General features: G+C 42.5%; 1 protein-coding gene across 2 annotated transcripts in view; it reads left to right on the forward strand.

Moving 5' to 3' along the window:
- The first annotated feature begins 1,475 nt into the window (after window positions 1-1,475).
- ADAM10 (ADAM metallopeptidase domain 10) overlaps window positions 1,476-16,817 on the forward strand; it is a 127,743-nt gene continuing 112,401 nt past the window's right edge. The window contains exon 1 of one of the 2 annotated variants that reach the window (XM_073303751.2): window positions 1,476-1,746. Coding sequence is in view for 1 of the 2 variants with exons in the window: in XM_073303750.2 (XP_073159851.1) it covers window positions 1,738-1,792 (55 nt within the window). In the remaining variant the exon portion in view is untranslated. Of the gene's footprint in view, window positions 1,793-16,817 lie in introns of both variants that reach the window. The other variant, XM_073303750.2, reaches the window with a different exon arrangement.

Consider the following 16,817-nt stretch of genomic DNA (forward strand, 5'->3'; position numbering starts at 1 on the left):
TTAATAAAAAAACAAAATTAACAAAAAAATACACAAGATTGCTTTTTAAAGTTTGGATTTATACAAAAATCACAAGAAAAAATTAGAGTATGTAAAAAAAGTTAGCTGTTTTTTACCAGAGATAAGGAGTCTGCCTGCCCCCCTTCCCCCCCTCCGGCACACACACCTTCCTACTCACCCACTCTCACTCACTTTCTTCTTTTCTAAGGTTTTTTAAAATCTAAACCGAGGACAAACACGTTTTTAAAAAAGCCACAGAAATCAGGCCATGGGGGTGAGAAAGCTGTCCTGAGTTTTAGGTTTCAGAGTAGCAACCCTGTTAGTCTGTATTTGCAAAAAGAAAAGGCATACTTGTGGCACCTTAGAGACTAACACATTTATTTGAGCATAAGCTTTAGTGAAACAGTTTTGTAGGCAGACATTCTGTGTTAGTTGTTACGCTTTAGCACAGGCAAGCGTTTATCATCGGAAGCACTTTCCCACTTTATGAGGTATTATCTCCCCCATCCTACCGCCTATCAGAAATATTAACAAAAACAAATTTAAAGATGTTTGTTGCTTTGTAGCAGTGGCTGCAAAAGGGACTGGGGAGGGGAAGGAAATATTCCTGCATAGGGCCCCATAGCAGACTCTCTGGGGTAGCACTGACAGAGAGCACTGGTAGTTTCTTGCACCTTCCCATTGAGCACATGGTGTTGGCTACTTATAGAAAGAGGATACTGGAGCACATACTGGGTCTGACCCAATATGCCAGTTTCCTAACAATATAATGCAACAAGGGGGGCCTTTAACTCTTGGGCCTATTGTTTCTACATGCAGAATCAGAAAGCGAGCAATCAAGACTAGTCACGTTTGCCCAGGGAAAAAGGCAAGGGAGGAATAGCATGGGGACTCGGGAGGCTTCACGCACTAAAGGTGTGAGGGAGAAGGTAATGGATCACTCGTCTACGGAGATCTAGACTTTAGTTGAGGAAGCCCTTTTCATTGTGGGTTGTAGATAGGGCTTAAATTCTTACAGTATTTCCCGGACCCCCACCCCCGCGCTATAAAACCTCTGGGGGATTTGAAAATATTTACAGGAGCTCTGCTCCGGACAGCTCCTGCTGAACGTAGGGGAAGCGCGTACTGGGAGAGGGAGGCTGTATTGTTGGGCAAGGGGGAGTAGGCGTCTGCTTGCAGTTTGCACCTTGCACGGCCCCTTTGTCGGTGCAGCGGTGGTCTTCACAGTGTGCTGCTCGTGCACGCTGCTGCGCGTGCACGCCGCACGCCAGCGCCTCTGCCCGAACAATGAAACGTGGGGGACGGGGACGCTGCCCCTTTAAGACAGCAGGCACACTATTTTCCAGCAACGCCCCGACGCTTGGGTCTGGCTCGGGGGCTCCCTGTACCACGTGGGAGGAGGCGGGTCTGAGCGGGGGGGCGGGGTGTGGCGTGGCCGATCGCGCGCTGTGGGCGTGCCCCCGAGCCCCGCCCCTCCCTGGTGCGGGCGTCGCGCGGGGGGCGGGCGGACGGCGGAGGTAGGGTGGCTGTGGCTCCAGGAGAGGGGCGCGCTGCCGGGCGGGCGCTGAGGCGGAACGAGTCGCAGAGTCGAGGGTTGGAGGATCGGGCGGAAGCGTCTGCCTGTGCGGCGGCGAAACGAAGGGAAGCGCCTCGGTGCCCCTCCCGATCCCAGTCCCTGGCCGGAGCGGATGCGCTGCGGTTAGGAGGAAGCGGCGGCGGGGCCTGGGCCAGGCGAAGATGGTGCTGGTGGGGGCGATAATCCTGTTCTGCTCTTGGGCGGCCGGAGCCGGAGGTAGGGACTGGACGGGGCCTGGCACCGGGCGGTGTCTCTGCCACCCCTTGTTGGGGGCGAGTGAGGGGACCGCTCGAGGCCGCGGGGGGGGGCGCTCCGCGTCTCCCCCATTTATAGCCTCGAAGGGAGCTCGGGGCCTCTTCCAGTTGCTGGCTCCCGTCTTTGGAGCGGATCTGGGCCCCGCTTCTCGGGGATCTCCCCCTGAGTTACCCGCATGTCAGGCCTGGGTTAGATCCGTGGGCGCTTCTCTTTCCCTCCACCGCCAGATTGCTGGGCCGGATCCAGACCTTCCTGTACGGGCTCTTGTCGCCCCCCCCCCCCCCCCCGTTGCTGGGCTGGGTCCAATCCCCGCACCACTCGGTGATTCTTCTCCCCGCAGGTCACTGAGCTGAATTCTTCCTCTTCCTCCCCCGAAAAATCTCTCCGCTGGGATTTGTTTTCTGCCCCATGGTTCCTAGGCTGGGTCTCACTTCCCTTCCCCTCGTCCTCTGGGACTTTCTTTATGGCCTCAGGATCTGTGGTTGCCCAAGCTCGTTCCCTGTTGTTCTCTCTAAATCTTCCTCCCCCTCCCGTTGTGTGACGGGAGCGGTAAGATGGTCTGTGTTTGAGAGAGAACAAGGCGAACAAACAGCAGAGCATGGGGGTGGTTGTTGCCTGGTGAATTGTCTTTCGCCCTCAACAAGGCATACAGTAAACCTCACCAAACCACTTTCAGGCACATAAAAGATGTAAACTGGCTGGAACATTCTCCCTCTCCCCAAGGAAGAACATCTTCAAGAGAAAGTAGAGTGGTTGAAAGTTGAAAGCTATTGTGTTTTAAAGGTCTGGGAAGATGATTTAGCCTTTTGTTAACACTTCTTAAAGCTCCAGTTTCTATGTAATAATTTCCCAGTTTTTGAGGTCACTTGAGTTTTTAAAGGCGGAAGTATGGTTAGTGAAAGAAGTTAGAGCTGCCTTATCTGCTGTGGAAATAGAATATAAAAGCTGGGATTTCCTGGAATGGAACTGTAGTTACAGCTAGGGGCTTAACTCTGTCCCAGGCCAGGGAACCATAACCTTGGAAGAAGCGCTGTTGCTTTTGACACTATTTTTATAGTGGCTTCCTAACCGAGAAATGCACTTTGGGATTAGGAAGCTATTAGGGGAGGTGTTTTTGCGGGGGGGGGAGGGCGGATGACTCTGGAAATGGAAGGGTTAATGGCAGCATAGGTGGAGCAGTTGATAGAGGGATGGATAGAGTCGTTGATAAGGGACTTTTACTTGTCACTTATTCTGTTTGAGCTCTGTTTCTGTACATTTCAGTATTAATGGGATTGTGCAAAAGATGTCATTTTGGATGAATTGTAATAAAACAATTTTGAAGTAGCTACATGAAGACTTCAGAACACAGTTTTTAGGCAAAGCCAACAGAAAAATACTTCTAAGATAGAGCAGAGAAAGCAATCCAGTTTATGTTGTCAAAACACACACTAATCCTGCAGTATCTAGTATTTATATAGGTCAGAATATGGACCAAGTTTTGGTACTGATGTTCTTGTAATTTTGCAAATATTAGGACATAACGTTCTTGTTTTAAAATATATTGGAGTACTATTCAAGGATTTTTCCTCAACGCTTTATATAAATTGATTAAATTGCTCTGACAATGGGAGCATTTGAGTTAGTTCATCCTCTGTTCTTAAAATCACCACGTTCTTGTGGTGGTCTGCTTATTTTAAGCAATAAAATAATGCTTTAAGTACACTGAGAGTAAACTTAGAATGTACAAAAGCAAATTCACAGGATGCCAGTTTTAGGTCCAGATCTGTCAGTTTTACTTCGGAAATTCATATTCGGATTAGCTAATGAAAGAGGAATGGGGTTCTATTTTTATTTATTTATATATATATAGATAGATAGATTTGGGAAATGTATCAAACCTATGTTTTTGTGTGTAAACATAATCCTCAGCAGAGATAGTAACATATTGGGATTGCTGTTGGTATCCATTTCCGCCCCCCACCCCCCAAATGATGCATGCAACATGGATCAGGTATCATTCTCAGTTTCGCATTATATGTTGGAGGCATAGAAGTCTGTCTTTAATTGGAATCTAAATATGTGTTTTACAGCGATGTAGACAAATATTTTTAAAAAATCAAATTATTTTTATTTAATTTTTATTTACATGTTTTATTTACTTTTCATTTTGCAGTGGATGTGCTGTAGTTATTTTTGCAGTTTATAGCCCCAGATTTTACAGATTTTTTTTTTAACTAAAACTTCACATTTAAAATGTTAACGTATAGAGGGAAAAGACACGTCTCTAATCTTATAAACATAACTGTAAAAGCAGCACAAACTCATACAAAATTGAGAAACAAATTGCCAGCACTCTATTTCCAACCAATACTACCTTCCAATATAATGAACTTACACAAGTCAAGAAAGCTGAAATAACTTCAACCAGGCAGTGGTCCTCCATCAGTGTTTACAGTTCAAAGTCATTAAGATTTATGCTCTTCAGTCACATAGGTGCTTTTGAAAATACCACCCTCAGAGTGCTTAAATGGTTCTTAAAATGTTGACGTACACATTAACAGTTCATAGTTTTGTTAATATGTTCAATGTCTAAATAACTTATGCGATTTTGTTTTGAAGTGACAATGGTTTTATGCCACTAAAAGAAGCTTTCAGTAAAATACATTCACCTTGATGCATTGAAATGAATGTACCTGTTTAAGTGTTAGCAAGATTAGGTCCTTAATTCTGAATGTAATATGGTTTTTTGCTCATAACAGTTCTGTAAAATTCAAATACATCTATCAGTACTGGCATCAAAAGGAGCAACATTTATAGTTTAATTATAAATTGTAATCTAAAACTGTCATAGTAACACAAATTTTCAAATCAGTTTTTACAAAGCCTTAACTTGATTTGAATGAATATTTTTTTTTTTTAAGTCATCTGACAAATCACCTTGAGTTGAATGGCTCCAGCCTGCTTGATACAAAGTTTGTTTAGAAAACCACTTAAACTCTATACATGCTCAGGTTCCAGTGACAACCGGTTTTCATTGGGTTCCACTTCTAAAAAGTACTGTCACTTAATAAATTGTTCTAGGACAAAATGATTATTGAAATGTCCTTATTGTGATCTTTTGTAATCATTAATACATTTATTAATAACATTCAGAACCAATTCCTACAAACATATATACATAAATGTTTAAGGATCAGGGCCTATACAAACTTATGTCAATATAACGTCGCTTAGGGGTTATCCACACTCCTGAGCAGTGCAGTTATATCAACCTAACTCCTCGTGTAGATAGCACTATGTTAATGGGAGGCTTCTCCTGTCAACATAGGTACCACCTCTTAGGGAAGCGGAATACTTACCTATATAGGAGAAACTCTACTGTCATATAAGTGGCGTTGTCTATGATTAAAGAGTTTAGGGAAAAGCCTGTCTTGAAGTTAGACCACTTTCTGTTAGCAAATTATGTTGAAGCTAAGTAAATGTAGCATTCAGAAAAAAGTGATCCAGCTCTACAGTTACAGGGTTACAGTAATTAGCATATACATCCATTTTTCACAGTTGGAAGAAGTGGAATCATTTGGAGATCTGTTTTAGAGAGATGCAAACTTGCTAGCTTCATGCACCTAAAGCTGTTAAGAATTTTTAAAAGATAAGTCTTAACTTAAAAGTTAGAAACTAGAATCCTGAAATTAGTTATTGTCTATAAGAAATACAATAAAAGATATTACATCACACACCTTGTAACAACTTCTGTTGGTGAGAGAAACACTTTTGAGCCACACAGAGCTCTTCTGGTCTGTTACCTCACCCACCTTGTCTCTTTAATACCCTGAGACTGACACAGCTACAACTACTCTTATTGCTTATAAGAATTTTTAATGTACAGTTCGAAAAGTTAAATTGAGCACTGTGGAGGCATTTGGTTTAGGGGCTATTCAGTGACTTACACTACTATTGCATCCACAAGCAAGGCAGTGATGCGTGTGTGTGTGTGTTCTTGACAACATTTAGCACACACTACGCATACCAGTTTTCTATGAGGAAGCAGGATGCAACTATTAAATGATGTTAATGAGTTCCAAACAGGGTGGATTTGATTTAAATCACGAGTCAGGAAGGTTCGATTTAATCATAGATTTCTACATAAAAGTGCATTCTTGTTGGTTGTTATAACATTAATACATATTCTTCACAACTCACAGATAGAAGTAGGTTTCATTTTTAGGAGGTACACACTATATATATTTTTAAGTGATTTATTTTGAAAACTTTTCAGATTAGTTTTACAGCTATATCAGAAAATGAATGATGGTTTGGTTATTTCATTTACCAAAGGTAATTGAAGCAGCTATCTCCAATTCGACAGGTTAATCATTAATTTTGGAGGATTGTCTTGCCATGCAGTATTAGGAGGAGAATATCGCCAGACAGACATTTAAATTGTTTTATTTAACTAAAACAACAATGTTATATATTCTGGATTTTTTTTCTTGAACAGCAAACATATAATATTTTAACAAAACAAGCATATGAATTTTTGAATTTAAACATTCACATTTTTTAAAATCAGGTTTGTTTTTGTTAAAATTGTTTTTAACTAAAATAGTTATATGCAATTAAAAAAAACCCCCAAATATTAAATCAATTGTGTAAGCTGGGTCAACATGAGAAACTTAAAACATTGGCTTCTGCAGCTAACTCAGTCGTCTTCACCTTCATTTTCCTGTTCGTTCATAATCTGGAAAAGAAAAACAAGCTTTCCTGCTTTTTCAGGTCCCAAACGATTTCTCAATTTGTCATGAATTAGTACAAAGGAAGAAAATATTCTTTCTAAACCAGCAGAAGAAGTGAATGCTGTTAAAAGTGAGATTATTGCTTCAACAGTCTCTGAATCCAAGTGCTGAAGTGACTTCTACCAGTTCACTGGTGTGACTTTCTTTAAAACATCATCAGCAAACATATATTTCTTGAATGGTTCTTATTCCCAAACTGGGTCTCTCCCAAACTGGGCCTGCTGCTATTATAGGTTTTCCCTTCTAGTGAGAGAATGGTATGGTAGATCTCCAATCAATGAAGGCTACGCTTAGAAAGACCTGAAGACTTCTGGAATATGCTGCTCAGAACAGTTTCACTTTTGTTTCTACTGCCTGTCCCTCCCTTCTCACATTTATCTCCAGACTACTTCTTGTCCAGATCTATTCCACACCCAGCAATCTTCTATTCATTGAACTCCTTGAAACTTTGCACTTTTAGAGAGAGGTAAGGGATTGACTCTGTGTACACAAATTTGCAGAGGGACAATAGGGTTGAGGTCTGTTATTTCTCAACTCTATATTTTATTTATTTATTTTAAAACATTTTTGCTGTTAACAAGCATGTTATCTCTGGAGACACAAATCCACAGTTTGAGAACTGCAAAACTAAGCCTCTCTGATGGTATCTTCTAGACTGAGCGCTGAATCCCATTGGGTAGATGGAAACCTAAATCTATACAGAAGCCCCTGGAACCCGATGAGATTGGATCCCTAATCCATGAACTATTGAAACTCATTTACAAAACTTTTCTTAAACATTACATGAATATATTGTCTCATAGAATTATAATTTATAATCCCTATTCCATGATGAGATAGCTTTGAGCTATAATATATCCTTATCTTTAGATTGATTTTTTTTCATAAAATGCTTTTTTAAAATTTTTTTTTATTAAATCATTGATTTTTATCCACCCTGGTTCCAAAATGAGTTGCTTCCAGTCTTCAAAGAAGGTGAATATAGTCCATGGTCTTCTAGTTGAGGGATAGAAAAGTGTGGGATAGGAAATGGGCCTGGGAGAACTTTTGGCCTCAAAAGTTAACCTGTGTGATTGGCACGTGGGTTTGAGGATCTGGGTTGGCCGTGTCCAATTGTGAGCCATACTGCAAAGCTATACCTGAGTTGCTATATCCTTACAAGTGCTGTGTTCACTCATGTCACTAGGACTTCTGGGGGTATATTCTGTGGTTCTTTGTGCTCTGGTAAGCTGAGCTGCTCTGATTCTTCTCCAGTGAATTGTGAGAGAACTTGTCTGTCCTTGTGGGCACATGGAGGGAATTGTGGCAATACCTTGGAGGATTATTAGCGTTTTAAGAGATTTAATCTGCATCCTCACCACAGAGCGGGTGTGTTACCAGCCCAAACAGAAGTGGCACTTGAGCTTTAATCTATACCCCAAGCCGGACAGCTAGGATTTAAAGCACCACCAACCTCATGTGAGAGGGTTTTGTGTGTGATGGGGAGAGGGGATTTAGGAGCAACACCTGAGTGAGCACCTGAGTTAACTCAGCAGTGAGGTACATGATGGAATTCAAGCAGTTTCTAAATCTAGCTAAGCTAAAAAATTTGATGTAGGTTCATGTGTGACCTTCTTCATCTGTAGTACTACCAAATTTGGATCGTCTTTAAATTTCAGTGATAAAAGAACACTGCCATTTTGAAATTCTTTTTTCAGTTTTCTTTTTAAAAGTCTTAGTAACTTGAGGTACCCTTGCTTTTTATTGCCATTTTTTGTTTAAAACACATTCTTTTGTTTTTCTTTCCTGTTGTGTAAAAAAAACCCCACAAATAAGGGAAATTAGCTCTGAGGAAACTTACTAAGCACCAAACTCAGAGGAAGAAAATTGTACTTTTTTTAAACTATTACATAAAATAATTTAAATAGATATGATTTTTTTTGGTTGGTGTCCCTTTAAAATTAAAGTTCTAGTATTTATGGTGTATCTTACATTTGTTAATTTATTTCCTAATGTCCGTTTTAATTTTACTGCGTGACTTCCAGTGCATATAACTGAGTGGGGGTCTTTGCAAATATTTATGCGCTGTATTTTTTCGGAATACTTGTTAACAGTAAGTTGGGTGCAGAAGCTGCAGAGTGTCTTAAAATGCATTCAGAATCCTAGTATGATGCAAACTTATATGGGTATATAATATATGAAATCATTTTTCACAAAGGTTTATCTAAAAGTTTGTTTTTGTGAGGGAATGCTATCAACTTGAAATCTCTAATCTGTTTCAAATAGTTAAAGGTAGTTTCAGGTACTATATCTGTCAGTGTCCCTCTGCCAATTCTTGTGAACTTAAAATCACACTTTCCTATTTTTTGGTTTTTTTTCCTGTGTCTATATGAAGGGCGCGCACACACACACGTACACAGAGCGAAACAATGAAACTACATTTGATAGCACATTAAGTATAAAGTAAACACACTGAAAGTATACTTTTTCTCTTTCAAAAAAAGAAAAGGAGGACTTGTGGCACCTTAGAGACTAACACATTTATTTGAGCATAAATTTTCATGAGCCACAGCTCACTTCATCGGATGAATGGCTCACAAAAGCTTATGCTGAAATAAATTGGTTAGTCTCTAAGGTGCCACAAGTACTCCTTTTCTTTTTGCGGATACAGACTAACACGGCTGCTACTCTCTCAGTAATCCAAGGTGCGATGTGGTGTAAATCTACAGTGCTCCTGGAAAATGTATATGGAACTTTAAGTGAACGGGGTCCACATGGCCAGTTAGACTATGGCATGTTAGAGCACTGTAGATTTATATCAAAGCCCTGGTCTACACTAGGACTTTAGGTCAAATTTAGCAGCATTAAATCGATGTAAACCTGCACCCGTCCACACGATGAAGCCCTTTATTTCGACTTAAAGGGCTCTTAAAATCGATTTCCTTACTCCACCCCTGACAAGTGGATTAGCGCTTAAATTGGCCTTGCTGGCTCGAATTTGGGGTACTGTGGACACAATTCGATGGTATTGGCCTCCGGGAGCTATCCCAGAGTGCTCCATTGTGACCGCCCTGGACAGCACTCTCAACTCAGATGCACGATTGTTTGCCATTGCTCTGACGCAGGGAGGGGCGACTGAGGACACGGCTTACAGGGTTGGCTTCAGGGAGCTAAAATCAACAAAGGGGGTGGCTTTACATCAAGGAGTATTTCAGGCAGGACTTCACGGAGGGTTCCAATAAGAAATGGTGCACCTAAGTTTATTGTTCTTATTGGAACAAAGAGGTTAGCCTGGCCTCTGATTGATACATGGCTAGATTTACCTCGCTGCACCTTCTCTGTGAGTGACTGCAGTGTGACCTAGAGGAATGAGTCCCCTAGACAGGGGAGGGGGGGAAGCAAATGAATACAGAACAAATCTGGTCTATTTCTTGTTTTGATCCACTCCATCTATCTTTTACATCTTTGGCTGGCAGCAGACGGTGCAGAAGGGCTGCATGCCATCCACATCTCATGGCTGCTCGGCAGAAGATGGTACAGTAACACTGCTAGCCATCCTCATCTCTTGCCTGCCCGGCAGAAGATGGTACAGTACGACTGCTAGCAATCCGTATCCCCTGCCTGCTCACCATAAGACGATTCAATAGGACTGACTGCAGGACTAAAGAGAATGACCTGGTCAAGTCACTCCAAATTTAGTCCCTGCGCCCATGTCTGCCCAGGCGCTCCCAGCCGACGTGGCCAGGAGCACCTCGGACACGACGAGGACGGCTACCAGTCGTATTGCACCGTCTGCTGCCAGAAGGCAATGGGTTGCTGCTACTGTGTAGCAATACCGTACTGCATCTGCCAGCACCCAGGAGACATAGGGTGACGGTTACCTGAGCAGGCTCCATGCTTGCCGTGGTGTGGCCTCTGCACAGGTAATTCAGGAAAAAAGGCGCAAAACGATTGTCTGCCCTTGCTTTCACGGAGGGAGGGAGGGAAGGGGGGCCTGACGATATGTACCCAAAACCACCCGTGACAATGTTTTAGCCCCATCAGGCATTGGGATCTCAACCCAGAATTCCAATGGGCAGCGGAGACTGCGGGAACTGTGGGATAGCTACCCACAGTGTAACGCTCCGGAAGTCGACTCTAGCCTCGGTACTGTGGAAGCACTCCGCCGAGTTAATGCACTTAGAGCATTTTCTGTGGGGACACACACACTCGAATATATAAAACCGATTTCTAAAAAAAGACTTCTATAAATTCGACCTTATTCCGACATACCCTCAGTTTTCTACATGCCAACTCTGTATAGACATATCCTTAAACTTTAACTGTAACAGTAGAAGCTAAAAAGAAATGTTTGTGTCCCTTTAAGAGATTTCTTATCTTTTCTACTGGAAAAAGCAGCATGACCCTGCTGAATACAGAAGTTCTCTTTTTAGCTTGAAAAAAAGGACCAGCAATGCAAGCTTCCCTCTTAATGCAGCTCTGTAAAATTCTGTTCAATCTTTCACCTTGATGGAAGGTTAAATCTTATCTTCACATGAGCAAATAAGTTTTATAACTGGACTGGTAAATGTTCATGAAATGTTTTTTTGCAAGTCTTCTCTAATGTACCTCTGTCTTCAGCTGGTGAGAGTCACTCTCTCTCTCTCCAGTGATGAGTAGTTCACTCCCTATGCTGACATTTATAAAGCTGCCAATCAATGATGACTCTTGCAATGTGGACAGCTGTCCTGTAGGAACTAGGCTGAGACCATTAACCAGTTTCAAATAGCCTGTCAATCATACATCAGATTTTGTAATGACTTTTGGCTTTTTTGGATTGGGTTTGAGCTACTGACTTCAAAGTAAGACTTGTCTTACTATCAAGCAATGTGTAGTCCTCAATATAGTTTTGAGTTCAGTAGATTATAATGAGGATTATTGTGTGCTTTGCAGCTGAGAGATTGTATTTTATTCACAACAGTGATTTACAACGTCTTCCTTAAAATGGTGAGGAACTTTGCCATTTAGACTTGTGAACTATGAAATTGTGTGCTGATGTTATACAAATCTGATCAGACCAGCTATAAATGTTGTTTATTAGAGTCTGAAATCTATAGTAAACTGTTCAGTGATATTCGTTTAACTTCTTGACTCATGTCTTTAACTCTATATAACATTGAGGTATGAAATAACTTTAGAAATTCCACAGATTTGGGTCATCATTTGGGCTGCAAGCTTATCATGCCGTGAAAAAAGTCATATATAGCGAGATTTTTCCTCTTTGTCTGTTGCCTTTTTGTGTCTGTGACTCATCTTGCAGCAACATCTCTTATCAAGTGGGCCTGGGCCTGGGCCTGGGCCTGAGCCTGGGCTTTGCTCTCTGCTCTTTGTGTTGTGACCTGATATACCAGGTCACAGAGCTGCTCAGGTTTGGCCAGCCTGCCACTCTGTTTGGATTGTGCAACACGTGTTCACAATGCCTAGAGCAGGGCACCAACTCCACATATTGGGCTAGCTCTTCAGCTCCTGCCCCAGGCCTTGCCTCCACACTGGGTAGGGATTAGGGTTATGCCAAGGGTGGAAGATGGTTCGTTCCCCCTCAGGAGGGCGAGGAGGGCATTTTTTTATCAATTCAGGAAGCAGTCACAGTAAATCTACATTTATCCTGTGACTTTTACTAAATTTGCTGTGATCAGGTTTTTTTTATTAAAAAATACCGTGACAAATCTGCAGTCCTAGTCATCGCTAATTATTGTTGTGGGCACATATGGTGTATCACAGACAAATTACTGATGTGAGTGCCACTGTTTGAAGTAGGAGAGAACAGTGTTATTAGTATAACTGTAATTTTTAGTGGAAGATAGAGGCCAGATTTTTAATCTAAATATGTGGGTGCACAATGCTTCATTTTTTCAGCTGCAGTCACACCTGCATATATGACATTTTGCATTGTTTCAGTGAAATTATTTGGGCTAACAGTTGTAATATCTGAACATAATCTTATCACATAATTTTCCACATAAAACACTTCACCCAAAAAATCGCAAGGGGGGGTGTTTTCACATTTAATTTCTCCTCAAACATCTGGCATACTTCCCGCTTTATTCACTTATGCATTCTTAAAAGGTAAGTTTAGTGTTCTTGAAAGGTGGCAGATAATACTGGCGAGAGATGTGGTATAGGTACAAAAAAAGTACAGTAGAACCTCAGCGTTATAAACACAAGAGTTATGAAGTGACTGGTCAACCACACACCTCATTTGGAACCAGAAATTCACAATCAGGCAGCAGCAGAAACCAAAAAAAAAGCAAATACAGTACAGTACTGTGTTAAACATAAACTACTAAAAAAAAATAAAATCAAAGGTTTAAAAAAAATTTACAAGGTAAGGAAACTGTTTCTGTGCTTGTTTCATTTACATTAAGATGGTTAAAGTAGCATTTTTCTTCTGCATAGTAAGGTTTCAGCGCTGTATTAAGTCAATGTTCAGTTGTAAACTTTTGAAAGAACCATAACATTTTGTTCAGAGTTACGAATATTACAAACCATCTCCATTCCTGAGGTGTTCATAATTCTGTGGCTCTACTGTACCACAGACAGCTGTGCAAACTTCAGACCACCCTGCCATATCAATCGTGATATGAAAGGACTACTTCTAGGACTACTCTAACCCCTCTGCTGGGATTGATTCCAGAGCGGTCAGTGATGGTAACTGTGTGGTGTGGCAAGGTTATTTATTAGGAACAGACTGGGTAATAACTCGTTTTTCATAGGCCACCAAACAGCCATGATATAGCATAATATATTCTCTGTCAAGAGCTTTACAGATGGATAAACACAATGGGTGAGATTTTTCATCCCCGCAAGCCAGGTAAAAGGGCTAGTGTGACGAAAAGGAGCTCTAAAATCTGGATCTGTCCAGGGAGGAATTCTCCCAGCCTGGGAAGTGAGGAAGACAGCCACAGATGTCCTCTCCTCCCATAAATTCTGGGAGAAAAGAGTGAAGCTGTAGCATATAGTGCTGTACTGATGATGCCCATAGGTAACCAGTGGCTGAGCTACTGTAACTTAGTCCCCAGTTATATCTGTTATGCGTGACTAGCTCAGAATTAGGAGGGTGCAAAGGTGGCTTGAAGCTACCTTGTCACCCCCCACCTCTCTGTGAGAGTTGTTTGTTGTCTCTTTGTGCCATACCTCTATCTTAGTCACTTTCTGTAGTCAGTTAGATTCTAAATGTAGACCTCGGAAAATTGGTTGAAGTAAAAACATTTTGAGGGAAATAGGGAGTGTGGGGATTAAGATTAACAAAAATGTCAGTTACTTGGGTTTATAAACTTGGTGAAAGTTGTTCATATGTATGTACACTGAACATAGTTTAACAATGTGGTGGTAATATTTGTAGTACTTTTCCCTTCCTCTTACCCTCTGTATTCCTGCCTAGTCTTTGTACTTACCCTGCTACTACTTTACCATATTTCACTACCTCTGTAATTAATGCTAGCAAGCTTTCACCTGTCTTGGACCGACATTTGTGACACAGGAGAGCAATGTGTCATATCTTATGTTTAAGGCAGTGTTGTCTGTCATGGAAGTCATGGATTCCGTGACTTTCCGTGACCACCATGACTTTTGCAGCCACTTGGGCAGCCCCTGAGCCAGCAGAAGCAGTTTGGGTGTGGAGAGGGCTTGGGGCTGGGGGGGGGTGCTCCCATCAGCATGTCCCTGCAGCTCCTAGGTGGAGAGGCCAGGGGGGCTCCATGTGCTTTTCACACTTGCAGGCCCTGCCCCCAAAGCTCCCATTGGCAGCGCCTCCCGGACAGTGGGAGCTGCGCCTGCAGAGCCAGCGCTTGTGGCGGGAGCAGCAGTGTGCAGAGCCCCCCTGGCCAGAGCTGCAGGAACATGCGGAAACCCACCAATCCCCCCCCCCCCCCCAGCACCTGGGCACCAGTGCCTGCGAGGGGCCACCGGCCCAAGTTTTAGTTAAAATCACGGACAGGTCATGGCTGTGAATTTTTGTTCATTGCCCGTGACCTGTCCATGACTTTTACTAAAAATACCCATGAGTAAAACATAGCCTTACTTATGTAAAATCCCTTGATCCATCCAATCATCCTCTCTAAAACAGGGTGGATAGAGTAATTTGGCTTTCCTCGGTACTTTGCGTGGATATAAATGGTCCATCCAGTATTACTAACTTTATTTTCAAGGGATATTCATTTTACACACTGAGTTCTGTGCTTAAGGAATTTTAAATGAAAGTTGTGACCTTGTAGAGGAGGAGACTCCCACATTGAGAACACCTTATCCTCTGGCCCTGATGTAGAGCAATCTGCTGTTATTCTTTTAGTGATTGTCTGTCTCCACAGATTCCATTCTTGGTGCACATGTGCCCCATGCATGGAAAATTAGATTATTTTTAGGTGTGTGTCTTTGCCTTTGGAGCGGTCTAAACCACTACTCAGTTCCTTCTGCCCAACTGTGAGAGAGACGGAAACCTTTGCGAAGTCCTCATCCCTTCCACTGTGTGAACTAGATTTTAAGTTGTTATAGTCATAATTAGTGTTAGTGTAGTTAGTAGAGTTGATGAGGTTTTTGTTGCCTATGGCTTAGCCACCCAAATAAACTTTGTAGTTTCCTTTCGCCTAAGTTTCCCCTCCTCCCCCCATGCAGGGGTACTTCAAACATGGTAGACACCAAGCAACCAGGGTTAAGAACTGTATCTCATTTGACTTGATTGTAGACCTGTTAATGATAGGCACTCTCTGTACCTCATGTGCTTCCCAGAGGAAAATGTACCAAAGTGTTGCTATATGTATTGTTCCTTTTTGAAGTGTACACAGAAGGAACTTGAGGGAGGCAAGACTCAAGCTTCTACTACTTGAGAAGTCTATACAAGTCTCCACGGGCTTGGAGACCTGAGAATCCTCAGCAGACAGGTCAGTCTCTTCCAGCTAATGGAGTCTGGAGTGGAGTCACGGCTCATGAGGGCTACTACTAGTCACCCCTTTTGTTGTCAATGTCCCAGAGAGGCAGGAAAGACCACCACTCCAGGGAAGGGGCTAGGTGTAGGTTGTCCAACACCATGCAGGAGACATGAGCCACAGCTTTCTTCAGACTACTTCTGTCAACAGCCATAATCAGGGGGCTGTGTTAGTAGCTTGGTACCAAAGAGGAAGATAGCATCAAAAGTTCCTTATGATTATAAGGACCATGCTGCACTCAGTACTGAGTTCAGTGCCCAGAACCTCGACAACAAATGCTTCCCTTACAGTACCAGTGTTGGTCACCTCTCTATCAGCTGATGCTTCAGCACCAGCTGTCTGTGCTTCAATATCTTGGCATCGAACCAGTATCTTTCAATTGGCTGAAAATGTTTAAGGGAAGTTATTGCTAAACTCCCAGCTTCTTGTTTCCCATGTGTGTCCAGCTGAGTCTCATTGATACGGGCATCTCCATGCCTTAAACAAGGCGTGTCGGATAGGACTGTCTTTTCCCTAGAAACAGTTTACTTTTTCCTCTTCCTCAGCAGAGCAGAGGACACGAGCAGGGGAAGAGTCTGTTTTCCCTGCGGGTGTTGCAGTGGGAGTCTGGGAGGAAATCCAGAGGGGCCCCCCCTCCCCCGGGGTATTAAAAAGAGATCTAGGGAGAACTTTAGTTGGTCTCCCCCAAGCCTCCTTCCCCACATTATCCATATCAGCTATGCTCATACTGGTTCCCTTGGGGTATAAAACTCTGCTCCAGAAAGTCAGCATCCTCATTTATATTGAGGGTTAGATGTCATTCACCTGTAGACAGATTCAGACTCCCAAACTCCCAATTCAGCTAATTCATCTGCAGCTATTAGGTCAAGAGAAGGACAGTGGGGATGATCATTACTCGCCTGAGCTGGAGTACCTAGCACCTCTTACTATATCCTTTTCTTCCCCCAGAGAAGCCTTCAGTCCTCCATTGTAGCCTCTGTTTGAGTTCAAGGTCTGTCAAGACCTAATGTAACATCCAGTATTTCTGCCATCCTTTTCCTTAGAAGAAGTAGCATAAATCCGTGTGTATCCTTAATATAGCAGCATCAGGAAGGCTGTGTATTCACATAAATCAGGGATTACACAAACCTGCCAAGGCAATTCCAGCTACCTGCAAGGGCGCTGACTGGAGGTATAAGGTTCCAGCTAAAGGCTCAAGTACTCTTACCAGCCTTCTGCACTTGACTCCCTGACAGTACAAGCGGCCTAAGGGAAGGCAAAGCAGCAAGGTCT

The sequence above is a fragment of the Lepidochelys kempii genome, chromosome 10 (assembly GCF_965140285.1).
Source record: "Lepidochelys kempii isolate rLepKem1 chromosome 10, rLepKem1.hap1, whole genome shotgun sequence".
In the NCBI taxonomy this organism is placed as follows: domain Eukaryota; kingdom Metazoa; phylum Chordata; order Testudines; family Cheloniidae; genus Lepidochelys; species Lepidochelys kempii.